We start from the raw sequence: 26,371 nt of genomic DNA on the forward strand, positions 1-26,371 counted from the left end.
TAATTATTTTAAGATAATTAGAGCACCTATGTTTCGGTTATTCATTTTTTCAATTAGGGCCTACCTGATCGAAAATATTTAGTTAGCCCAGCAGTCGTTTGTTGAAAAAAATGTTAAGTACAGTATGTAAATTTCATTGTTGTTTTTGTTGATTTTTTTTAACATACACCATTATTAGGCCTAGTTTGTTTTTAAGATTTTATTAATGCCATTTAGTTTTCTTTTTTTTTTACTTGCGGTAGCATAACCTGCACCACCACAAACCAAATGAATCAGTGACAGGGATTATGGTTGTTTCAAAATCATTGGGCCCTTTGAACTTTACATTTTGAAACATTTATATATTTTCGTGGTAAAGACGGTTGAAATTTGTAAACTTACATGTTTTTATGATGTTTAGTTTGTATTATTAAATTCCTAGTAAGTATGAAATAGGGTTGCATAATATAAAAAGAAGTAGAAGCAATAACAATTTAATCTTTGAGTTATATACTAACAAAAAATACAATCTTACGATATAATACAAGTTCTATAATGTGTGGCTTGTTGAATTATATACATTATTAGATAAATAATTAAACTAAATTTCTATCATTAGGCCTATCAAATAGTCTTGGGTATCTTGTTTTTTTTTGTTTTTTTTTTATAGTTCATCGTACAACTTTTTATGTTCGCCTAGAATATTGTGCAACTCGGCCAAATGTAGGCTACTCCAGAATCTGCGATTTCCTAGATCCGGTGAGTTTTTAAAATTTAGATTTTTGCTTGTTAGGATTTCCATGTAGTGGATATTATGGCCCTTGACAGCTTCCCGCTGTACAGGTTTCCATATCGTGTTGTCGTCCACTTTTGGAAAGCCGTTTACAACAAACGAAATTATAATATCGACCATCTGCCGCATCAAGGCCTCTCCGTACTTAGTTTCAGTTACATTATATCCTGGTGTTTTGAACAAATACAACAAATCGTCTCCGTGACTTGCGCCCATATTGTCTTTGCAGCCACATAGAGAGAAGGCTTTACTGTGTCTCCCTCTGTATCCGAACCTGTACAAGAATACATATGATTTGGAAGCAGACGCTTGCAAACGAACAGCTTTCTCTGTATCTGCAACAAAGAACCGATCACCTAACATCTCTATAAACTCTCGTCTAAGTTTAGCAGAAATTTCACCATTTCCAAAATAATATTGCCTTATTTTCTCACTAACCGAGGCCATCATCTGTCGAGGTACTGTATGGTTGTAGTCCAGGAGAAAAGGGGCGATTTTATGCCAATTCTCATCAAGTTCCTCAAGTATTTCATGATTTTTAGCAAACTTAGCACCAGGATACAGCCCTTCATGGCTTGTCAAGCCCACCAGCCAAGGGGCATCTTTAAACTTATTCTCTTGGATTATTTTATGAGGGTGGTCATTTAAGAAAGGATCCCTAGATTTCTCAATGACTGGACCAAAAGGAGTAAAAGGCAAAGAGTTCCATGGCATGAACAAACGTTTTACCTTTTCCATCATGATATTGTGAGGGTAATTTTGAAAACAATTGAGTATCGTTTGAGATGTGGTGTTGACACAGCGCATGGATCTTGCTAATCGTTCAGCTTTTAAACGTGGTTTTTCAGATAGAGCCCAAGGGCAAAAGGCTGATCCACCGAGGGAAATCCCCTGCTTGAACAAATGTTTGGTCGTTGGGCTCATATAATGCATATGAACGCTTGCTGCTCCCGCGTCTTCCCCAAGGAGAGTTATCTTCTTTTTATTACCTCCAAAATATTCTATATTATCTCTAACCCATTTCAAAGCTAATGCTTGATCTTTCAAACCCAAGTTGCCAGGTATCACTTCATCTTCAGTCGATAAGAACCCGAGAGGGCCTAATCTGTAGTTTACAGTTACAAAAACTATGTTATGCCGATCCATAAGGAAGTCAGGAGTGTATAGATCACCGCTGCCGTGCATGAAACTTCCTCCATGGATGAAGAAAACCACGTCCAGTTTTGTTGTATTTGTCACAGATGGAGTAAAAATGTTCAAGAACAAACAATCATCACCACCTCCAACAACTGGATCATAAAATGAGTCATCGACAATCTGGATACATTTTTGACTAAATCTTTTTGCTGGATAAATCCCTGCCCAGCCCATAGACATCTTGGCATTTTGAAGTCTTTCATGGGGTTTTAAGGGATCTGCGTATGGGATTCCCAAAAAGGCACAAATGACTCTCCCACTCCATGTTGTAAAATATGTCCCCTCTATCAATCCATTTGTAGTATTTACAAGCGGATTTGAACTTGCAGCACTGAAGATAAAAAATGAAACAATTAACGAACAATATCCCCAGTTCATGCTTTGTAAAACAACCTTTTAGTGAGTAAATAAAAATTATTATTATTTCAGTTTATAAACACAATACAATAATCATTCAATATGCTTTTTTTTGTTATGACAGCTCATCTGTTAATACCTCAACTTTTGGTGCTAACATATGGCTAATGTTGAATAAAGATTTTATTCTGGTTATTGAATGTTTTTTCAAAATATAAATAATCTAAACATATAAAAGTCAAAGACCTCACTTACCAACAAAGTGATTCATCACTAATCCTCCTGAGAGAGCAATTTTTCATATCAAAGAAAGAAATACAACAGTGCTTTACAGATGTTTTTGGAGGACAATTTTTTGAAAGCTGAATCATGCTTACTTTGATAGTAGGTACTGGGATGAGTACGGCTAATGCCATTAATTCGTAGTTTATTTTAATTGTTTGATTATTATTATTACTAATTTTCACAGGTGATGAATTTATTTTACTATTAAAAATCTAACCCCAGCGAAGAGCGGGCAAAAAACAGCTAGTATGTTATAAAGTGATGCTGCTTAAAATTGACCACTATCTTAGTTCAGGAATAGGCTGACAGTTTTTTACATCCAACAACAATGTTTTACATAAAAACGTTAAATTTTAGCCAGTAGGTATAATGATAACACCTAGACCTGGGACTGATTTATTTTTTACCAAACATTTTTCAAAGCATTCATTATGAACATCCAGTACTAGGTCAGTTGCTTCATTAATTCAAACATTAATATTTTCAAACTGATGCAAACTAAACCCAAACATTGAGCTGACAGAAGTTAATGAACAAAATGAGCGAAATTATTGATTTATTGTCGTCATAAAAAACTACAATGTTCATGACAATTGTCAAAGGAAAAAAACAATCAAGATGGCTCTGGCATTAAAACTAAAACTAAATTCTAAACCAAAGTACCCTTATTATGTGTGCAAGCAGGCCTGGGTTAGAGTAGTTTTTAAGACTTGTTTCAACTTTAAACCACGCAGGTTTGGATAAGTTTGTTAGCATTTGGACGCATGACTTTTCTCAAAAACATTGACAGCTCTGGAAAGTAATCGGTTTGTTTGTAAGTGAATTATCACATCTGAGGTCACCAGTGAACTTTGAACTTTGCTTTTGATAAGTTAGTAGTGTCCCAGACTTCCATGCAAGCAACACACACTAGTTTGTAGGCCTATACCGATATTAAGGTGAGTTTTATAAATTTACTAGATATGATTTATGTTCTTAAGATTAGTTGACATATTTTGATTTAGTTATTTACAATTATACTACTGTACAAGAACAAAAATACCACTTGAGAAACAATAATTAAAGTATAAAGTAGTTGATGATAAGTTTGAGTTTTCCTTAGATCATTTTGATATATTATCCATATACCCTCAACCAGCAGACCTGCTAAGCGCATTTCCTTTTGCCTGATCGGATTGGATATTCACTGAATATTTCCTTATACTTGTCAGATTAATTCCCTATTTAAATAACATTAGGTTAATTAAGTTAAGTTTGTTGCTACAAGGAATGTGTGTGTTTTTGTGAAATGTTATTAGCTTTGTATGAAATAAATAAAATTACTACCAAATTTGATCAACATATATTGATAAACAAGCAAACTACAACAGTTTACTTATTGTCCATAGAATATAACATAGGAATTTTAAATTTACAGTTTTTTTATATTTTCTTTGTTACCATTCAACACACAACAACAACAATTCAATTATAGGTACAGTATTTGTTTTTCAAGCTCTAGATAATGGTTTAGGAAGGAACTACAAAACTTTATGTTTTGAGGGTTGAAAAAAACGTACAAAAACATAGGCTAACCCATTTTTTGCAAATTAAAACACCTTTTCCATAATCTGATCACACTGGTTTAAGAACTTGTTAGAATTAACGTATGTTTACATGTTTGTACCAAATTTCATAAGAATCGGATGATTTTGACTCAAGTTTTTGTGCTACCGGACACTACTTGTATGTATAGTAGTTAGTATTATATGTATAAATAATATATACAGGGTGTTTTTTTTCAAACTTGCATCTTTATTTATGTAAAAACCGCAATAGATAGAAATATGCAGTTTGCGGGAATCATCTATTGACGTAGGGGGCCCCATTGTTTTGAATTCAACGTTACATTCACATTCCCCCCCTTTCCCCCCCTGCCCCCAACTTAATTTTTTTTAATAGTAAGGTACCCCTTGTGACATATCAAATAAAAGAGCATGAAAAAAGAAAATGTTTGATGAAAAAAAATTGAAAATCGGTTCATATGTTTGTGAGATATTCCCCCCCCCCTCCCCGGAACTTAATTTTTTTTAATAGCAAGGTACCCCTTGTGACATATCAAATGAAAGAGCATGAAAAAAGAAAATGTTTGGTGAAATTTATTTTTCATTTGATATGTCACAAGGGCGGGTACCTTGATATTAATAAACAAGTTATGGGTAGGGGAAAAGGGGGGGGGGGATTATCTCACAAATTCATAAGCCGATTTTAATTTTTTTTACCAAAAATTTTCTTTTTTCATGCTCTTTTATTTGATATGTCACAAGGGGTACCTTGCTATTACAAAAAAATTTAGTTCTGGGGGGGGAGGGGGGGAATATCTCACAAATTTATGAACCGATTTTCAATTCTTTTTCATCAAACATTTTCTTTTTTTATGCTCTTTTATTTGATATGTCACAAGGGGTACCTTGCTATTTAAAAAAATGAAGTTGGGGGCAGGGGGAAAGGGGGGGAACGTGAATGTAATGTTGAATTAAAACAAATTGTGCCCCCTACCATAGATGATTCCCGCCAACTGCATATTTCTATCTATTGCGGTTTTTACATAAATAAAGATGAAAGTTTAAAAAAAAACACCCTGTATGTTTAAAAAATTTAAACATTTAAAAATTTAATTTAACCTGTATTTAAATTTAAACTGTAGGCCTAAATAAAAGTCTGAATAAAGTGGCAAAATAATTCTTCGTACGTAGAAAATTTTATTTGATAGATTTTTGTGAAATTAATAGAATTTCAATTAAAACTAAATATCAATAACAAAAGTTCAACAACTATGAAAGTACATAATTACTTTTGGATTATCTTTTACAATACAACAAAATAAAACACTATTACCCAGTAACAAAATGTATAATAACTTGTAAAGCTTTAAAAATCAATATCAATATAAAATATTCACTTTTATAAACACAATAATTAATTCAAAACTTGTAAGTACTGAGGTTTTGTTACAAACCACATACTGAAGTCACACTGTATGTTAGCACCAACTACAGCTACACTTTACTATTGAACTGTTTACTTCCTAACAACAAAACAGTTATGCAATGACTCAACTCTGTAACTTCTTCATGGCCAGTAACATTCTTCATTGGATAATAGCTTCCCATCCTCAGACATGACTGTGACTAGCTGTGTTGTAGACGATGTTTTCCTAGAAACTCCAATCTGTTCATGAACAAGGTAAACATTTATATAGTTTATGCAATTTAGTCATTTTTAAAATTTTTAAATATTCATAAACTTTCATGACTGGTAGTTTTAGGTTCATGCCGGCATATAAGAGTTTATTGTAAAAAATATATATATTATGTTGGCCAAATTTGAAAAAAATTAAAAAGGTGTATACTTCTTTTTGACTAAGGTAGTATTGCTAATTGTTTTGTTATGTATTTTATTTATTTTGCATTAAACATGGCACTGTCTATTGCATGTATGTAAATGCTGAAGGACAATAAATGATTCTGATACTAGATTAGTTTAGTAGTGCTGTAAAATTGTGTACATGGATAAACATGCATACAAAAAACTCATTAATGAATGAAATAGTAGTTTTCGTTACTAGTCCCTAAATACTTTTGGGAAGATATCGTGTTAAACAATTTACGAAGAAGTCACAAAAAAGCATTTTAGGGCGAGTTACAAACAATATTTTTCATTACATTCTCCTATATTATAGCAGAAAATACAAAATATAGCCAAAACCGTTTGATTAAAAAGAAACGTTTACTGTACCAAACAAATCGAACGAGTACATACATTTTAGAAAGAACATTATACATATTGAAATTGATATTAATAGTGCAGTTAAAATACAGTAACACTGAATGAATTAGGTTATGTAAGAAACAAAGTTTTTTTTATATTGTTGAAGCATTTTAAAGGATCAGAACTGCTTTGTTTTTTAGATATGCTTTGACATAACCATTTATGAGCTACATTGAAAAACAAATCAAATGTCTACATAACCCATTAATATTTGTGACATAACCTAAAGAAAATTATTTATTCCCAAGGTAGGTAGGTACAGCACTGAAAACAAAAGTTTTAACTTGCCAACCGCCTTATCTTTACGGCTTATATATTCCATTAATTTATAATTGTCCTTATACAGGGATTATCATTTTTGTTTTTCTATTTAGTGTTTGTTATATCTTAAGAGATTTGTATAACACCAACACAAGAAGGTGTGTATTTCAAAGCGAAGACGACAAGTTAAAAGATGTAAATGGGGAATGAATGAAAAAGCTTTAGTTCATATAAAGTATACAAATTTGAAGTTTATGAATTACTAATTTCAAGAGGAACAATTCCTAAACAAGTCCAACAATTTTAGAAGAAATTTTATCCGGAAAAAATCAAGTGTTATATTTAATATCTTTGACAGCTATACAATTTTCAATTAACATTAAACCACCTTTTAATAATAATCATAATTAGGTTTGGCCAAACTCACAAACTTGTAAAATCGAGTCAATGATAATATATCACAAGCCCAATTATAGAGTTGGGTCCAGTTTGATTCATTAACATTTTTTACTCTTCTTGGAATCAAACTCAAATCAAATCATTTATTGTAGTCAGACAATATACATTGTATTACAAACGTCAACTTAAATTACTTCTAAATATAAACAATAATATAATGCAAATAAAATAACAAAACTGGTACTATAACACTGATAACACATATGAAAGTAATAATTACAGAGCAGGTAAACTTAGCTTCAGACTTTTTTTTTATAAATTGGACTGTTCAAAAAATTTAGCTACAGAGTAACATGCACGTTCTAAAAGGTATTCTTTTAACTTAATTTTGAATTTTGCTTCTGACGTAAAGGATTGTAGATTGGCTGGAAGTTTGTTAAGCAGTTTTGGACCGAGATTTTGAGGTAATGATGCAGCTAATTCCAATCTATGAGAGGTTTGTCTATGATGGTGTCTTTGCCTGGTATTATAATTATGAATATCTGCACCGGTTACTTTTGTTGTTGATTTAAACCTATAATATAATAGAATTTCAATGATATATATCGAAGGTAACGTTAGAATTTCAAGGGATTTAAAACTGGTTTCATTTAAACTGGTTATAGTGATCAACTTCAAATCTAAAGGTGGCTGTTTTGATTCCAAGTGATATCCAAGTGATATACTGGACCCAGATGTAATTTATCAATTAATGACACTATCTAACAGTAGGTCGACGTTAGAGAGTAACAAGACCTGGGTTCGGACCATCATTACCTTGTGAAAAATATGTTTTGAATGCAATTGCGTGGTAAAACTTTAAAACACAATTAAGCTTCTGATTACTACCTACACAAATCTTACATCCCATCATTGATATCAATCTTTCATGTATGCAAAATAGTATATTTTTTCAAGTGGCCCGCCATCAAATACCCCCGCCGCATTGCCTGATTGGATTTACAATCAAATGTTTCCTTCAAAATATCACATTTATTCCCTATTTAAATATAATTAGTTTAACGAGTACTTAGGTTTTCTGCAAAAGGGAGGGTAAAAGTGGTTTTTTTTTTTTTTTAATAGTTTAGTAAGAAATAAATGCATTTTCCAAATTTGATCACAATACACAATTTGATCATAAACAGGCAAACTACAACACTTTACTTATTCTCCATAAGAATAACATGGGAATTTCAAGTTTACAATTTTTTGGAATTTTCTTCGCAACCATTAGATGCATAATAATGTTTTAATTTACTAAATTATTTGTTTTTTTTTAGCTCTACAAAATTGTTTGGAAAGAAATTCCTAAATTTTATGTTTTTTTGGTCAAAGATGGGAAAAATCAATTTTTACTCCACAAAATCCCCCATAAACCCCCGTTCCCATAGTCCGATCATGCTGGTTCGCGAACTCGTTCAAATAAATGTAGGTTTATACCAAATTTCATCAAAATCAGATCACTTTTGCTCGAGTTATTGTGCTAACGGACATACTGTACCTATATATGAATTTGAATGGATATGGTGCTTTTGGCCTCTAGGGACCTCAAAACAAAAAAGTAAATCGGTAAATCGGGTCCAGGTCTTACCATGAGTACTACGGTAATTGCTTATCCGCTATATGGGAAATTCACTAAAAGCATATTTATTCCCAGTCTGTTTATTTACGAGGCATAAACAGCTTCATAAAAAATATATTCCACAAAAATAAAAATAATTTTAACTTTGATCAATACCTACTTAAAAAGTCTACGACACAATGAAAAAGTCCTCTATTGTCTTATTCATAAGCCACATACAATCCAAAAAGTCTCTTGCGTAAGTAAGTATAGTAGCCAACAACTATTACTATTGCCAAATTAAAAATATTTGTAATACTTGTGTTAATTGTTTAAGGAGAGGATAAAGAGAATGTTACTGGAATAAGCTTTATGATTCCATTTAGGACTATTTAAGTGAACACGTCCTTGTGTATCTGGTTGACTGTTGTTCATTTTAGTTATGTTATAGTAGTTTACGCAACGGTTGCGTAAAGATAGAGTTAACGACACAAGTATCAAATTTAAGGTACGAGCCTTGCAAGTGCCTTAAAAACTACTACGAGTGTCGTTAGCTCTTTTTACGCGAGTTGCGTACACTACTTTACCTACAACAGTGTTTTAATTACTAAAAATCAGTACTCATAATTTCTAAGATAGGTTATGTTTTCGTTTTACCTCTCATTGCCACTGACAGTGATGCAACGAAACACTGTACCAAACACTAATTGCAACACTCAACAATTAAATTGGTCTGAACAGTTGATTAGTTGAAGTTTGACTCATTTCAATTTTACTTATTCTCTCTCAATCCTTGAACCTCATTGGCCCGTTACCCGTGTTGTTATGAGAGTTAACAATGCTGTTATGAGAAACTTCTCATTTCTAAGAACTAAACGGCTACTTAAAAAAAATGTTGTGGGTAAACTTACTTCTATACTCTTGAGTAATTTTCGAATCGATGATGAGTCTTCAATTAGCATCTGATCCTGGGTTGAGCTAAAAAAAGAAACCCTGGACCAAGCACAGACGTCTACGCCTCCCACTCTCTACCTCCACACTTCCTCAACCCAAGTTTTGCTAGTAGATCACAAATATGAATACTAGAAAGATTAGTAGTAGGTACTAATAATAATCAATAAATCAATAGTTCAAAATAATGAATGACTTAAATCTGTAATACAGCAACAAATAGGTTTTGGAAAAGTTCAAATGGAGCATCCAGTGACAATGAAATTGGTTTTGGTGACAAGAGCGTGAGAAAGCAAGATACCACTGTGACTAAGCTCAACAACATTGTCAACAACAAACTACTCTCTTATACGGTGTTGGTTTGCTGCTAGATAAGATAGAAAACTGATGTATGTTTTAAGTACTAAAAGCAACAATAAAAGAATTTAGCAAAAATATTAATTTTTATATTATAAGAGATTCTGCAGCAAATAATTCATTATTCTTATGGATGAAACATCTATGCCTTCTATGGCAAGAGCTTCGTCCTGTAGGGAATGTTCAATAAATGTACTATGTTCCAGACCTACCACGAATAGAGAATACTACAGTCGCCTATGGTCTGTCTAACACATTTAGGTGGTTTGAGGTGAAGTTCCCCCACTACTTTTTCCCCTTATTTATAGGGCGCAGCTGATTGAAGTTTAGGCAAACCTCAGCTGTTTAGCTATTGTTTTAAGGTAGGATTAAGTGAGGGGGATAGATTTATTCCCCTAAAACCACCTAAATTTTGTGACGGAGTACAGATATTTTCCTAATTCAGAATTTGCTAGCAGTGCCAGTTTTTCACCTAAAACTTCAAATCCAGCTGCTAAACTGAGCTACAGTATTTAGTCATGACTTTCATCTTATCCTGCAGGATTATCAAAATATTTTGACTAAGAAAGTTTAAAGTAAAGGCCGGAAACTAGTTAACATTAAGTATTACTGATGTGATTACAATAAATTGGAGAATCTACAGCCAACAATATTAATTTTATCCATTAACAGTTAAATTGATAGGACATCCTACAACCACATTATTTAGGATGCTTGAATTACCAGGCGTTTGTTTCGGTTATTTTACAATCAACAAAGACTTATGATTTACCTATTATTTCAGAGTGCCTGAAGAATATAAGTTTAGGGTTTGATTTAAAATTAATAATTCCTTAAGGGCCCCCCTTGCGTTTTAATTATATGGAACTCACTTTCAAAGTTCCAGTGTTGCTGACCAACTTTCTTTATATAACAGTTTAAAATATGAATTGTAATCTAACAGCTGATCCTTTAGTTGAATGTTTAAACACAGTCAGATTGTAAACAAAAGACAGATAAAGTAGTTTATGAGAATAGATTTTAAATAGGCTACTTTCTTATAACTGCAACCTGATTGAGGTAGATAAATCATTCTTCAGTCTTTATGGTGTAGATTTAGATTATATGAAAAGTATAAGGGTATTGCATTATTATTTTTACCTTGAAATTAAGTTTATAACCCTAAAAATTTGCACATGTGCGATTTGTGCAAAGGTCCCCTTGTTTGATTTATTCAATTTAAATGTTGCATCTGAACCAACAAAACACCCGTCTTTGAAACCTGATATTGTGTGACCATCTAACAATCTTGTGTTTGCAATGTTTCAGATTCCAAAATGGTACCTTCAAACGTCCTAGCTGCTACGTTGATCCTCCTAATCGGCAGCAATGTATCAGCAAAAAATATGGCTTTAGAAACAAATGACGTCACAGATCACTTCCTATCTACAACCATCGACTGGGTGTTTGATTTGTTCCTGAGACACTACACTAGCAAACTAATAGAACAAAACAAGACACAAATTGAAATACAAGGTTTTGAGAGGGGGTTTTCAACGAAAATACTATCATTACGGATAGAGGGTGTTATAAAAGTCGAGGACGGCATTGCCGGCAACCTTTCAACTCTTCATAGAACTGGCGATGCTGAAATGAACCGGGTCAATTCAATCTTGTACTTATCTGCTCATCTAGGACTGAATGATTTGCAAATTGACTTCGACAATTATGACATTTCGCTTCTCGGGGCTCATCAAAAGGGACGAATCCACGCTACTGTTGGAACAAACTCTTTGTTTTTAAAGATGAAGGTGCAAGTAGAGCCTGAGTGTGCCGTCTTGCTGGAGGAATTAAGAATTGAAAAACTTGAAGACATCGAGGTTGACATCACAAATCTTGGGATCTTTGAGAATCTGACTGACGAAATTACCTCTTGGGTGATAAACGAAGTAACAAAGTTTTACAGATCTTATGTAGAAGAGAAGTTGTTCCCAGAGCTAGCTGCTGTGGTAAAGGAAGCCGACTTGTGCCACTACATTCCTCACTAGACGACTAGCAGTGTGTGTTTGTGGAGAAGAGATCAAAATAGCAGTGGGAAGAAAAGATCTCGAGATAAGTAGTAATCTTTTTCTACATCCAAATAGAAAGGGGGAGAGTTAGACTGTAAATTTGATTACCAACTTCCGCATCAAGGATTACATACAAATAATTTTGTCTGAACAACATCAAACAGTATTAAAGAAACCAAATACTTGTAGCATAATTCTTTAAAACAATAAAGCTAGCTAGTTACTCAAATTTGCATTAAGGTGGACAACTCAAACATTGTTAATAATTTTCTTAATATTTATTTTAAACACAATGTTCATACCATCATATACTTGTTTTGTCGTAAAAACAAGTACTTACATGCTTGTCGTAAAAATGTAATTGATATTTTGACAGTTTAAGCCATCAGCTATGATTATTGCCATTTTGATGTTTAAATGCAATGTTTCATAGCAGCTCATAATCAATTTGACTTGGGTGTAGTAATTAGTTAATTCGTAATAAAGTTTGTAAATAGTTAAGACATTTGTATTGTTTATTCTCAGCCTAACAACCAAATAAATAAACGGAATAAGCGAACTGGCACATACTTTCTCCCAATAGCTTGCCAACAATTCTCATCATGTGTAAGCGATGGGAGTAACTATGACTTTAATGGAAAAACATCGATAAAGTTGCAGTTTTAAGTATCAAACTTTTTTACTGTAATTTTAATGAATTAGGGTTGTTACAGTTTGAAGGTTTAGGAGCGTAAGTAAAGGTACCTTTAAAAATCCTAAATTTTTATTTAAAACCGGTTGAGCCGTTTTTAAAATACAATTTTCCCATTATTTAACGTGTTTTTATTAAAAAATCACAAAAGTTGCAAAAACTTTTTAACAGTAATTTGTCCTTCAATGGGGTTTACCATTTTCTTGAGGGCTAAACATTCAACATTTTCAAGCTAATCAAACATTGTTCAAGCTGTTTTAGAATTCAATATGTTAGGTATCTTTTTTTATAAAAACTCACCATTAAAAATCAAGATTTGGAAAAAATTTTTAAAAAGGCCTAGAGAAAAGAGATACTATGGATTAGAGCAGAATGCAAATATCATAAAAATCAGTCCACAGGTGTGGTCTGTAGCTCTGTACACACCAACACACACACTCTATAAAAGATTACATCCTCTCTCTCTGTAGTTTTATCTAAGTTGACTTGTCAATTATTAATACGATATATGTTTTTTAAATAAGAAACGTTTTTAAATTTCTCCGTTCCATTTTGGACATTCTTGTTGTGTATTGCATCTATTGGTAAGCCTGCGTCGGAAAATGGGCCACAATTGGCGGGGTTTACATCGGGTTTCGAGCATTAAAAATGGTGCCGCCAATTGATACTGCCGCCGACTGTGAAGTGTGTGCTGTAATTAGATTTAAAGTGCTAAAGGTGTGAATCCCATTGAAATCATCGACAGATTAGTGAAGTGTATGGTGAGAACATTATGAGTTACATAATGTTACGCAAGTGGGTAAGGGTATTTAAAGACGGCTGCACCAATGTTCATGATGAGCAACGCACTATGACCAATTCATCAGTAATAACAGATGGCCGCCCAATCTGTCATTACTGATGAATTGGTGTGTAAAGTCAATGAAAAAGTGAGGGAGAACAGACATGAATGAAAATCAACACAAAAAACAAATAAATGGCTTTATTTGATATGATTGGTAAAATGTAAATGATAACAATTGATAATTAATTGTAACATTTAACAGGAAAATAACTACCAACACTGTACATAGATATCAAGAGTAATTGAAAGGACAAATCTTTATACAAACTTTTGCTTGAAAATATTGTGTAGGAATATCATGTCGTGGGAAATTATTGCAGGTTAACAAAAAAACTACCATGAATAACAAATGCCTCTACTTGCATTACTTTGACAACACATTTAAGTCATACCTTAAAAAAAAAAAAAAACTATTACAGTTCCGGCAGTTGACAGTTTTAGTAGAGTTTGACATAACGTGTTAATTCAGTTAAGAGATTTATAACAATGAGTATTTGTGCTAATATCCGAGCTACATACAGGGTGAGTTTTAATTGCCCCCCCCCCCAACTTTTTTCTACATTTTTTCAAATATCAATCCCAGACCACTTCCAAACATTGTTGGGTAGTAAGTTCTTCATTTTGACAAGGTAGCCATTTCCGGCCGCCATCTTGGATCCGCCATATTGGATGCAAAGTTTTTTTTTCAAATGTAAAGGTGGGGTTGTGTCCCATTATTTCGAACTAAATTTTTACCCTGATTACAATGCCGCAAACCGTAAAAAAAAATCTTGATTCATTCTTAAGTTATGAGGGCTTTTTAAAACTTTATTTTTAGCCCATTTTAACATTGTGCATTTACAAACTAAGACCATAATCTCAAAATAGTGCTAGATAAAGATAAGTATACACTACCAGTAATTGTCGACCTATTTTCACTTGGTTATGACTGATTTATTTTTTTCGGCCGCCATCTTGGATCCGCCATTTTGAAATGTGATAAATTATTTTAAATATGAAGGGGGCGTTGTGACCCATCATTTCGAACTACCTTTTTAAGCTGAACCTAATTCCATGATCCGTTTTTCATTTTCATTTTTTGATTTTGAAATATTGACATTTTTAACAAAAAAATTTCAATATTTCATAAATAAAACTTGATAACAAAAAATGGATTGCGGCATTGTCTTCAGCTTAAAAAAGTAGTTCGAAATGATGGGTCACAACACCCCCTTCATATTTAAAATAATTTATCACATTTCAAAATGGCGGATCCAAGATGGCGGCCGAAAAAAATACATCAGTCATAAACAAGTGAAAATAGGTCGACAATTACTGGTAGTGTATACTTGTCTTTATCTAGCACTATTTTAAGATTATGGTCTTAGTTTGTAAATGCACAATGTTAAAATGGGCTAAAAATAAAGTTTTAAAAAGCCCTCATAACTTTAGAATGAATCAAGATTTTTTTTTACGGTTTGCGGCATTGTAATCAGGGTAAAAATTTAGTTCGAAATAATGGGTCACAACCTCACCTTTACATTTGAAAAAAAAAATTTGCATCCAATATGGCGGATCCAAGATGGCGGCCGGAAATGGCCACCTTGTCAAAATGAAGTACTTACTACCCAACAATGTTTGGAAGTGGTCTGGGATTGATATTTGAAAAAATGTAGAAAAAAGTTGGGGGGGGGACAATTAAAACTCACCCTGTATAAACAAAACAACCTATGTTAACAAGCTAATACACTCTTGGCCTGCTTCTTGTTTTGTAGTAAGCTAATCATCAATAATTAATATTTAATAATTCATAGTAACTTTCACCGTTGGATCAATTAACACGTTTACAATTTAATCAACATGACAAAAGTTGGAAAACATTGCGAATCAGTTAATTTAAAGATAATAGAATAAATACCCGTACTGTCATACCTTCAACATTAGGCCTATATCAAATTACACAAAACAGCTTCCATACAAAAAATTATATAGGAGGATTTTTCCTACACTAAGGGATTTTTTTCTTAAAAGAAAAAATCGGGTACCGGTAGTTTATCTTCCAGTTGGAAGTTAATTTAAGAGGTTTAAGTCACTATAATTGAGGTTTTAGGAACAAATAAATGTGGTACAAAAATAAGCTATTTCACCAGGACACAACTAAGGAAAGTAATTTCATTCTTCTTAATACTACTAAGGAGATGGTTATGTTACTACTAAGTTAACTTTAGAACATCCTTGCCATTAAAAATCACACAATAAATTTTATGAATTAAAAAATCAACAAGTTTTGTACAAAATTGTTTACTAGGTATGCTTAATCACAAGCTAAATATTTACAACAAACATCGATTAACAATTGTGATGTTTTAACCTAGCATTTGTCAAAACAATAAAAATCCTAACTTTGGATGATAGTCAAAGACTTTACACACAATCTAAGGCCTAAAATTAAGTAGACTTGACTATCTGAGCATATAAATTCAAGTTCAAGTGTGGACTAGATGTTTTTGTATTGGTTTGAATACAGTTTTGACTTAAGAAAATATTAACCCTAAATGCTCATGAATCAATGCTGAGAAGTCTACAAATACATGTTATGTTAATTATTACAGTACAAAAATACAAAACTAACCTACAGAAGTATAATACAGGTAGTTTTAGGATCTGGTTCCATCAGTCTTACAAACTGCTTCTCAACACCTCCTTCTTGAAGATGAGAGAGTTTATTTCGTTTTTATTCACGATTGGCCAAAACAATTCCCTTCTTTTTGCATTGTTGAGGAGGGAATTCCAGGTTGGGTCCCTCTGAAAGAAAAATATAATTAGCAAGACAAATTTTAGAGTAAATACTATAACACCTATTTAAAGGTACAGAAGACGCTCGCTAGTCCATCTTGATCTGGACTTTGCCCATGCCAGATTACTGAACGTCTAGATAACACAAACCAATAGTGCAAGAGACTAACAAAAACACCATTAATGTTGAGAAGCAAATTGGAATTGTAGGCTGGAATACTGACATACTAAGAAGTACATATAAAGACTGACATATAAAGAAGTATCTAAATTATAAAAGAATTTTTTCGGTGATTTTCCAACACGATCAGAAAAAAATACTGTTATCACGATGTTTCAGGATCTGCAAGAGTGAATAACTGTTTCATATACAAATTTCATTCATATTAAGCGTTTTGTTTTGCCTAGTTTAACCCATCGGCGCTGACTTACGAGGTTACTCGTCTGGCCGCCGCAGGCCCAAAATCCAACTTACAAGCCAAGCTCGCTTTTTTTAATTTTTAAAATTTTGTATACTATTATAAAGTTTATAAATATCTTGCTTCTTGTTTTGTGTATTTTTAATAATTTATTATTGGGAATAACAACCATGGAAACCAAATATCACCCAAAATCAGCTGTGGTACGGTAAAACAAACAATATTTTTTCTATGTTATTGCTTGATAATAGTGTCATTTGGTGTCTGGATTAATCTTAGAATTTGTAAATTAAGTTTACTTTAAAAAAAAAAATGGGCGATTGTTTGACGATCCCACGGATTATAAAATAGAAACGATATGGGCAAAAACAAACAAATTACCTGAAAATAAACATGTTTGTACATTAACATATTAATTGCAATCAAAACCGTTCAGGCTGGTTTTTTGAAATTTTTCATTATTTGATGGGTTATCATGAAAAATCATTATTAAAATACAAATTTAAAAAAGTACGCCTGTAGATAGTATGGATTATTACCCACAACCCATTTGTTTCAAAATCAGACCACAGATGTAGTGTTCTGTACACTTCACAGAGCTAATTGTGTACCAAGACAGTTAATATTTTTCAATATGTACGATATAATTATGGTAATTGGCATCTTCTCTATCTACACTAATTCCAGCTTGCATTATTCATCAAGTAGTTTTCCACAAAAGCTGGCTTTAATCATAACACAACAATATTATGCTGAAAACCAGTTGATACCTCAAGGATTTATGGAAATCACAATCAATTATATCATTATACTTTGCTTACTTAACTTAAAAGTTGGTTTGCAGTCAAGAAATGATTTCAAACTTTTGGTGATTCATTCATTAAAAAATATATAGCATATTAGATTATGAACATAAAAGTTAAAAATTAGTAAAAAATTAAATACTAAAAAAATTCTGCGCTTCAGATCAAAATATGTTATTTTATTCACAACAATAATATACGATAAATTTCAAACAAGAACTGTTTTCTTCATGCCCTTACTAAAAGTAAATTGTTACAGGTTAAACAAAAAATTACGAACAATACATTTTTAACACTCACAAAACTCAAATATACATCTTTATTACTATGGAAACTATTGATTGTTGAATTACGTTTTAAAATGTCGCCCGTGCTACTTTCTCCCCATGTTGAGCCAAAAAACCAGCTGGGGGAGCAACAAGATCGGTTTTGGTAATCTCTAAGATCCATCAACAATCATAAATCAAATGGTGTTACTTTTTCAGTGCATACTCAACCCCCTATTAATGCTGAACTAAATGGTAATATCAAATGCTAAAAAGAGGGCGCTGAAAACAATTTGAAAAATATTTAACAATTTAAACAAAAATTTCTTTGAACTGCTACCAGTTTCTTATTATCTATACTTATTTAATACGCAAGCAGGTTCTTTGTAACAATTACTCCTCCGAAACTACTGAACCGATTGACATGTTTTTTGGTGTCATTGGAAAGAGCGTAACGTTAAGTTTTGCAGGAAACTTTATTTTTACGGAAATAATTAGAGAGTGAGGCCCTGGGGTTCTTTAAAGTTTTGTATTGCTCTATAAGATTAACATGGGAAACAAACATTGTTTTGAAACTCCAGCTGTTGTCAGAAATCAAAAGTGAGAAGAAGAACATATGTTAATTGTAAACAGTCAATAAGTTTGCTAATTTAACAGTTTTGCTACTAACATTTACTGACTTGGTTGAAAATTAAATATTTACTACCGGTATTTGAATTTGGGTTGGCGTAAATATTACAATGGAAAAAAGTGAGAGAGCCTGGATAATTTGATATACTAAAAAGAAAGCTGAATTAACACTTTGCTGCATTTCTTAGTTATCATTGAAAGAGCCGATTTGCAAACTATGGAAACATGGGAAAGTCATAGAACACCACCAAGAAGAAGAAATAGAAATATTTTTTTGTTATATTTATAATCGTTATTATGGACAGCCTAATGCGGCTATAAGTAAGGCTATTTGTAGAAAATATTAAAAAACAAGATCAGCTTTTGAAAAATGATAAGATATTTACAAGAAATGTTGATCATATTGATCTGTTTTGTACATCTTGAGTATTTCCATAATCTTTGAGTCGAATCTTTTAAAGTCATCAGAAATTATGACTGTTATTCGTTTTAAAATAATGCCTGTAATACTTAGCAATTGCTCGAATTCCAGCAACAGGGATAAACACAATATAATTGCCTGCTAGTACTATAATTTATAAAGAACACAAAATGAAATTCCGATAGGATTTATTTCTATGTTCCAACTACTTGCCATGGTATTATCTTCTTCTACCCATAAGATTTGAAATTTGAAAAAAAAAACAAGAAATAAAAAACAAGTAGAGAAATACTCCAGAAATTAAGGGCTAAAATATAAATTTTACCCACCTTCTCAAGCATAGCTCCATTTTGCTAGCATTTGAAATAGAAAACGTCAGTTTAATTTTTCATTCTAATAGATAAAAATGTTATGGTGCAAGAAATGAAAATCACAAGATTTTAACTATAGATGCTTATATTCACAGTTTCTGTAAATAACTACCTCCAGACTATGGAAATCTGGACTGTGAAAACAAATGTACATTTTAATGTAAATGCTTATCAATTTGATGCCTTCTGTTTCTAAATGATTTACCAATTGATTGCATTTTGTATCTGTAGAGTGTAGACACTCTTTGTTTACTGATAAAGATTACATGATTCACGAGATACTGTATTTTTGATTTTTTTTTGAGATGGGCCGATACCAAAAATTGTCGATACCGATACCGATACCACCAAAGTACTCTCGATACCTATCGATACCAATACTTCCGATACCTATCTTGTTTGCACAGTTTCTTCCACTAAAACCTGTTATACCATAAAAAACACAATATGTAGGCCTATGTGTATCAAACTTATATTTTGGTGTTAAAGGTTTATTATTAATTGCAAAAAACAATTGCAAGAATATGGAACTAAGTGTTTATTTTAAAATAGGCCTATTGTAAATGTTTGAATTTGACTAAAGCATGAGATTTAATAAAGTTTCCTCTAATTTATAAATAGGCTTATAGAAACAGTTATATATCTTCAAAATTTGTTTGGATATGAAAAAGTCACCAAGTCTAGCTGAAAACAGATTCATAAATGAGGATATTTTTGAAATACAGAATAACTAATCAAACAACCTTTTTATTTTTAACACTTTTATTTCTTAACTTTTCTTTCTTGAAAATGTCAACAGTTTTCACTTATTTTTAATCAAGATTATCACTTAGCCTATAATTTCTCGAAAGAAATCTACATGTGAGCTATGAAGAGCAGACCAGAGACATAAGTCACTGCCACAAAAACTATTCTCTACTGTGAATGAATGCTACACAAAAATATTGGATTCATTTATTTTTTAGTAAAAAAGATTTTTGCAGAATACTCCATTCAATTTAAAGAACAAACCTATTTTCAAACAGCTTAAACATTCCAAAATAACTCGCAACCCAAGACAAGTAAGTTAGGGCTGAACAATAATGCTTATTCATTCAAACACAATTAATTTAAAAATAATATTCTATCTTGAGTCCTAGAAATTTTTACAATTAAATTTCATTATTTAAAACAGAAAACACTTGTCATATTTTAATTGCTTGGATGAGACTAGGTCCTGAGATGCCCGTGGATTTATTTAAGTTTAACCTAATTTGTAAATTTAATGTGTCTTAGCAACACTATTTCAACAGAGAAAAATAAATATTTAACCATGGAAACCAAAAATTCTGTTTCTCAATAACTTTCGCACTGTAAACACGTAACTTACTTTGTGGCAGTATGTTGAGGAACCCGTTCGCTGTAAACGTAAGGGAAGGGTTGCCTTTACCCGATGAGGTTGCTCTGGAAGCGCTTGACTGTTGTGACTTTCTTGACCCCTCGGTGGAGGACGCGGAGGAGGCTCAAGAAACACCACAGCCAAGACTTCGAGAGTTGACCGAACCGGGCTCAACCTATACCCTAAAGTTTGTTCGATTTAAATTGTCAGCGTCTTACGCTAAACGGTATTATCATACCACTTTTATTGAGTAGATTTGGGCTATGGGTTGTGGACCCCCTTCCGCCAAGTGACGTACGAGCTCTTGGCCAAACGGCCCTTTTCAGGGCCAACACATTTTTAACTCCGCTACACCGGTCCCCAGCCCGGGACCTCTCCTGACAGTAAAATTAACATTTTTCTAATAGTTACCTGGAGTTAAAAAAAAAGAAATTGTTTTTTTACTATTGGAGAGGGAGGAGGAGGGAAAATGTGGGTGAACTGAGTGTTTATTTAGTGTGAAACCCCGCCCACCGTCTAACGGGACATGGGGTAGGAAAAGAGAAAGTTTGCTCTAAAGCCTGGTTCACATGCCCTCCCTTACCCTCGGTGTCAGTCGCTTGCAGATTTCCATTACATAATGACTGTGTTAAAACAGCACACTGTCAATTTTTACAAAAGTATTTTGACTGAAACCTGGTATTTTTTAAAGAGATTGTAGAATAAGTCGACGTCTGTGGAGAAAAGTATGGCAATAGATAGGTTTTACTTTTAGCCTACAATAAAGATTATGTTTAGGTACTAGAATCTCCAAAAAAGTGCTTTCATAAAACATGTCATAGTTTTATTTAGTAACAAAAGTGTTTGACTATGTTCCCGATGATACCAAAGTATAGGTTCGGCAGAGTGGATTCACTGTGAACCGGCCTGCCTGGCCCTTATGCACGACGTCACTATAACTTCCGTAAGGGTGTCAAAAATGGATCGGAACAATCAATGTTTTGAACCTATCTGTAACTAACCTAGTTTTTTTATACTTTAATACTCATTATGCATAAACGAACACGTACTACATATCGGATCTCGAATCACGATAAATTATTGATACCCTTCCCACCCACAATAAGCAAAGCACATAAAACGATGTCTAAGCAATCGTCATTTGCTCCATTGAAACACGAAAGTCGATTGGCTGACATGGTAGTGCATTGTCGCCTCCTGACCAATGAGAACTGTCGTTACATACTTTTATTGTCAACATTAACCATTCGTTATAACATTACAAAATCTACATGGACTAAGGCTTATGATATTTTTCAATAAATGCATTGTGTCATAGTAGCACTTAAAACTTCACTAAACTCTTTAATCAGGTAGATAGTACAGATAATGGACCTACTTTTTGGCACAATATAAAGCAAGCCTAACCATACGACGATGACGATGTTAAAGTTTAATGGTTGAATATTGCAGGGAGGAAACTGAACATTTTGACGTGTTTAGGTTATTTATTTTGTACTAAGTCTACTATGGTTGTTTTTTCTCAGTCATGACTTATGGTATTGAAGTCTGGGGTGGTTCTTCCCATGGTGATAAGGTCTTTACCGTACAAAAAAGGGCAGTGCGTATCCTCAATTGCTTACCACCACTCCATTCATGCAGAGGAGTCTTCCGGGAGAACAACATTTTAACTTTGCCTTCTATATTCATCTATAGAGCAATAATGTCTGCAGTAAATCATCTGAAGGATATTCCATCGGTTGGTCAATGTCATAGATACCCCACTAGGCATGGAGGAGATCTTCGTACTCCATGTCATCGTCTGACCCTTTCTGAAAGGAATGCAAATTTTTCGGGCCAATTTTTCTTTAATAGGCTTCCTGAAGAAGTAAAGCAGTGCAGTTCAAGGTTGGGTTCTAATGGTTTTGGGAAACTACTGAAAAATTATTTGGTGGAAGGTGAGTTTTACGGTACCGAAGAATTCCTGTCTGCCTGATCTCATTCAACATGGCACTTTTATTTGACTTATTTGTTTAAATCTTTAGAATAAAATAGATTTAACTAATTATTTTTCGTTTTGATTTAAATGTTACTAGACCATATAATGTATTTGACGATTGAGATGTACATGTATAATTTGTACCCAATTCATGAATAAAACATGTCTATGTCTGTCTATGTCTATGTCTAAAAATAAAATAATACATCTAAATGTCTGACTTATTCATACAGACATTGTTTAATTAATTTTGTGTTGGCAGGACATTCGCGCGCCGGTTGTCTTATGAGTTGAGTCTGACATCTTGAAATGTAGATTGGGTTGTGCAATGAGCTGAAGCTAAACAGTGTCACCGGCACCGTAGCTGTTTTGAACTAGATAGTTTCTAAGTTGGCTATGAAAATTGTTAACCGTGATTACAAAACTAATCATGATTACAAAACTAATACTGTAGCTATAAAGTTAATAAATGTTAAAATAAAATATTTATCCCTGTCGGGTGTCGGTGTCATCGGAATCGACTTTTGACAATCGAGTCTTGGTACCGAACCGATACCAATGTCCAAGTGGAAACCAATGGATGGTGGTATCGATGACGATAATCGACACATCCCTTTTTAGAATCGAATTGAAATTTCAATACATCGCACTCGCTGCACACCACTACCTATCACTATCACCATCACCCAGTGTCAGCTGTCGCTGTCAGTGAAATGGATGACGCAAGCGATGTCTAGGTTGCCGATTATTATTAGGCCTAGTATGTCAATATTGAAAGGGGTTAAGGGATTAAATAAAACTAGGGATGGTCAAGTCTCGAAATTTCGGGAAAATCTCGTTACACGAGATGAGATTTCTTTTTGGCCGAGATTTTTATCAAGACGAGAATAAAAAAAAAAAAATTAAAAAAAAATTAAAAACGCCTGCAGAAAGTCAATGCAATACCCGCAATACAGGAGCGTGTTGTAGTTGCGTTTCCTTTGCGAAGGCGTTCTTATTGAATTAATTCTTTAAATGTAAATATTACTTTAATTATTTTAATAATATTACTTTAATAACATTTGAGAAGTTTTGTTAAGTGTAAGCAGTGTGAGGAATGTTTTATTACTATAAAAAGTCAAAACAAGTATCTAACTATTTTATAAAAATTAATATTGCTTTTATTTTATGATTTATTTTATTTTAGGATAAGTTAAACTCTATCCTAACTGATATCTTTATGTTTCCCAATCGTATGCATTTTTAATAAGTTAGGCGTGATTAATAAAAAAAATGTTATGCTGATGTTTTTTAATAAAAGATTGTAAACATTCTTGCCTATTATCATTATTTTTGTATTTAAACAGTCATCTAACAATGTTACAAAATCAGGTAAAAATTTTGAACGTGCATTTCTTGTTGTGTATGAGAAGGGAAATCCCGTCTCGATCTCGTCTCAAAATTTTATGAGAAATAAAAAATCTTGTCTCGTCTCGAACTAAAAATCCAATCTCGTCCATCCCTAATTATAATTAAAACTAAAACATTTTCCTTTCTTATTATTTACTTGCCATATATCAACGAAATCGGCTTAACCTCTACTACTCGACTCGAGTTGCGAGTATATTTAACTAAGTAGGCAAACAGCTAGGATTCGTAACGGCAACGGCAATTTACCCGCTCGGCGCTCTGACTGAACTGACTTAATCCGCTCCTCACCGATTCGTAGCATTCAGTGGTTCAGTGTCAGTATCGGTATTGAACCCAAAACAGGCAAGTATCGAGTATCGACGATACTTCGATACCGCTGGTATCGAGAGTATTTTGGTATCTAGTATCGGTATCGGCCCACCTCTAGTTTTTTAAATTTTAAGTGCCAGTTTTGTTACTGTTTATCTGAATACAATAAGAGTTTTCCTTGTTACACCCCTTTTCCAGCCGTCTTACTCAAACCAATTTTTAGGATTGAGGTGTCATTGTAAAGCTCCTAATCTAGCGGAGTGACAAATGGTAACTAAAAAGGTAATTTCAATTTCCTTTGCTTTCAAAGATTCAGGGATGCTGACTATCTTTTCTAATAACAGTTTGGATGTGAATTTAAATGTGAACAGATGTTTCGGTTAAATGCTTAACCACAGTCAAATTGTAAACAGAGATAAATCAGTTTATGAAAATGGAATAGGCTACTTTTTTTATAACTTTAACTTGATTGAGGTAGGTAAATCAATCTTCATGATGTGGATCTAAAAGCAACAAATTTCATTTATTGTGAATTCGTTTTTTTATTTTTATTTTTTTTAGGTCTAGGTTTTACCACGAGACCTATGGTAATAGATTATTCCATATACGGGAAATTGGCTAAAAATCTGAATTTGTTGAATGTGAATTGTGGGTTGTTGCTGCACAAGGTTGGATTTTCAAGCTTCTATTGTATTAATTAACACAATTGAAGTGTTGCCTTATTATTTTGTATGTTAGAAAAACGTTGGATGGAGATGAGTAGGCCTACCTGTAGAGACATGAAGTTTCCCACGATTATGAGCGAGTGCTTGGCTCGTGTGAGAGCAACGTTGATTCTCTCCTGGTCGCTGAGAAAGCCGACGCCTTCAGTCCTCACACACGAGAAGATGACAATGTCGCTCTCTCTGCCTTGATAGCTGTCCACTGAGCCAATTTCTAGGTTAGGAAACTCCCTACAAACATTTCAAACACTGTTAATCACTTCAAAAAAATTAATCACTTTAATTTAATTTGCTAGTCAATGGTTTCTACTAACTCGGGTGTATCCCAAAGGTGCGGATAGTTTGCTTACGGAATATAAATGAGCGGACGACAACAGGCATCTCCCATACTGTGATAGAAATAAAGTTAAAAAAAAACCACTGTTATTTTAAGAAATAGATTTTGTGTAACGATTTGATTCTTAAGACATTAATTTAATTAATAGTAGTTTACGCAACAAATTGCAAAAGGATAATCTTTATGACACAAGTGGAAAGTTTAAGGTACGAACCTTGGCGAAAATGAATTGAAAAGGTTTAAAAATCGGTCATAGGTAAAATAACGTAACAAAACAGTTGGTGTAGACCTCTTTGAACCAAAATATACCACAGGATTAAATAGGTGATTCGAAGTACATAGGTTAACTCTGCTATTGGTCCTTACCGAGGCGTAACGTGACCCACAGATTTGGCAGGGCACAACCAGGACACCATCCAACAGGGGGGTATAAAATAGCCCCATAACACTCGGTAACTTGTGATTAGAAACACTTTAGAGAAAAAATCATTTTAATTTTGACTTTTATGTTGGTGAGCTATAAAAATTAACAATAAGTACAATGGTAGGCGAGGGGGTGGTGTTGGACTATGCCCAAGATACCAGCCACTAATCCTAGACACCACCATTTAATGTTTCTTCTGTACCTCAACGTCACTGTGCCTTTCAATTGAACAAATTTATACTATACATTATACAACATATAATTTGTAATTATAGCCTGTTATATTCTGTCAATCCTGCAAAGATACACAGTTTAGTTGTGAACGTAAAGTGATGCCAAAGAAGTAGGAGAGGGAAGTAACGATTGGTTTATGTACTACAATAATGGAACCGAACACTTAGTTACCATCCAACTTAGCCCAGTTAAGCAGATGATATGGAAATATGTCTAACTAAACAAGACAGGTTATGCCGCTTGATCTCTATTAGGAAATAACCCTGTAATACATACTTTATGATTATCAAAACTATTCAGAGATGTTGGTGTGTATGTTTCT

At 33.1% G+C, this 26,371-nt stretch overlaps 3 protein-coding genes across 4 annotated transcripts in view; 1 reads left to right on the plus strand and 2 right to left on the minus strand.

The window, feature by feature from the left end:
- Nucleotides 1-498: 498 nt before the first annotated feature.
- On the minus strand, nucleotides 499-2,376 carry LOC129002481 (venom carboxylesterase-6-like). Its single transcript, XM_054430319.1, has one exon. The coding sequence runs from the start codon at nucleotides 2,345-2,347 to the stop codon at nucleotides 644-646; it is 1,704 nt and encodes a 567-aa protein (XP_054286294.1). The 5' UTR covers nucleotides 2,348-2,376; the 3' UTR covers nucleotides 499-643.
- A 1,080-nt stretch (nucleotides 2,377-3,456) lies between these two features.
- Nucleotides 3,457-12,538, plus strand: LOC129002829 (uncharacterized). Of its 2 annotated transcripts, none has more exons than XM_054430908.1 (2): nucleotides 3,457-3,549; nucleotides 11,298-12,538. In XM_054430908.1, the coding sequence occupies exon 2, from the start codon at nucleotides 11,306-11,308 to the stop codon at nucleotides 12,014-12,016; it is 711 nt and encodes a 236-aa protein (XP_054286883.1). In that variant the 5' UTR covers nucleotides 3,457-3,549; nucleotides 11,298-11,305; the 3' UTR covers nucleotides 12,017-12,538. The 2 variants fall into 2 exon arrangements, with proteins under 2 accessions (XP_054286883.1, XP_054286884.1); XM_054430909.1 differs by lacking the exon at nucleotides 3,457-3,549 and adding an exon at nucleotides 5,726-5,836.
- Nucleotides 12,539-15,122: 2,584 nt separating this feature from the next.
- The window catches only part of LOC129002535 (uncharacterized), a 57,623-nt gene continuing 46,374 nt past the window's right edge, over nucleotides 15,123-26,371 (minus strand). The window contains exons 18-19 of the mRNA XM_054430406.1: nucleotides 25,102-25,285; nucleotides 15,123-16,356 (exon numbers count right to left, since the gene is read on the minus strand). Of these exons, the coding sequence (XP_054286381.1) occupies nucleotides 16,231-16,356; nucleotides 25,102-25,285 (310 nt within the window). The 3' untranslated portion in view covers nucleotides 15,123-16,230. The remainder of the gene's footprint in view (nucleotides 16,357-25,101; nucleotides 25,286-26,371) is intronic.

This window comes from Macrosteles quadrilineatus, unplaced genomic scaffold (assembly GCF_028750875.1).
Source record: "Macrosteles quadrilineatus isolate MER2022 unplaced genomic scaffold, UCM_ALF_1.0 Scaffold_9__3_contigs__length_116548681, whole genome shotgun sequence".
Lineage (NCBI taxonomy): Eukaryota > Metazoa > Arthropoda > Insecta > Hemiptera > Cicadellidae > Macrosteles > Macrosteles quadrilineatus.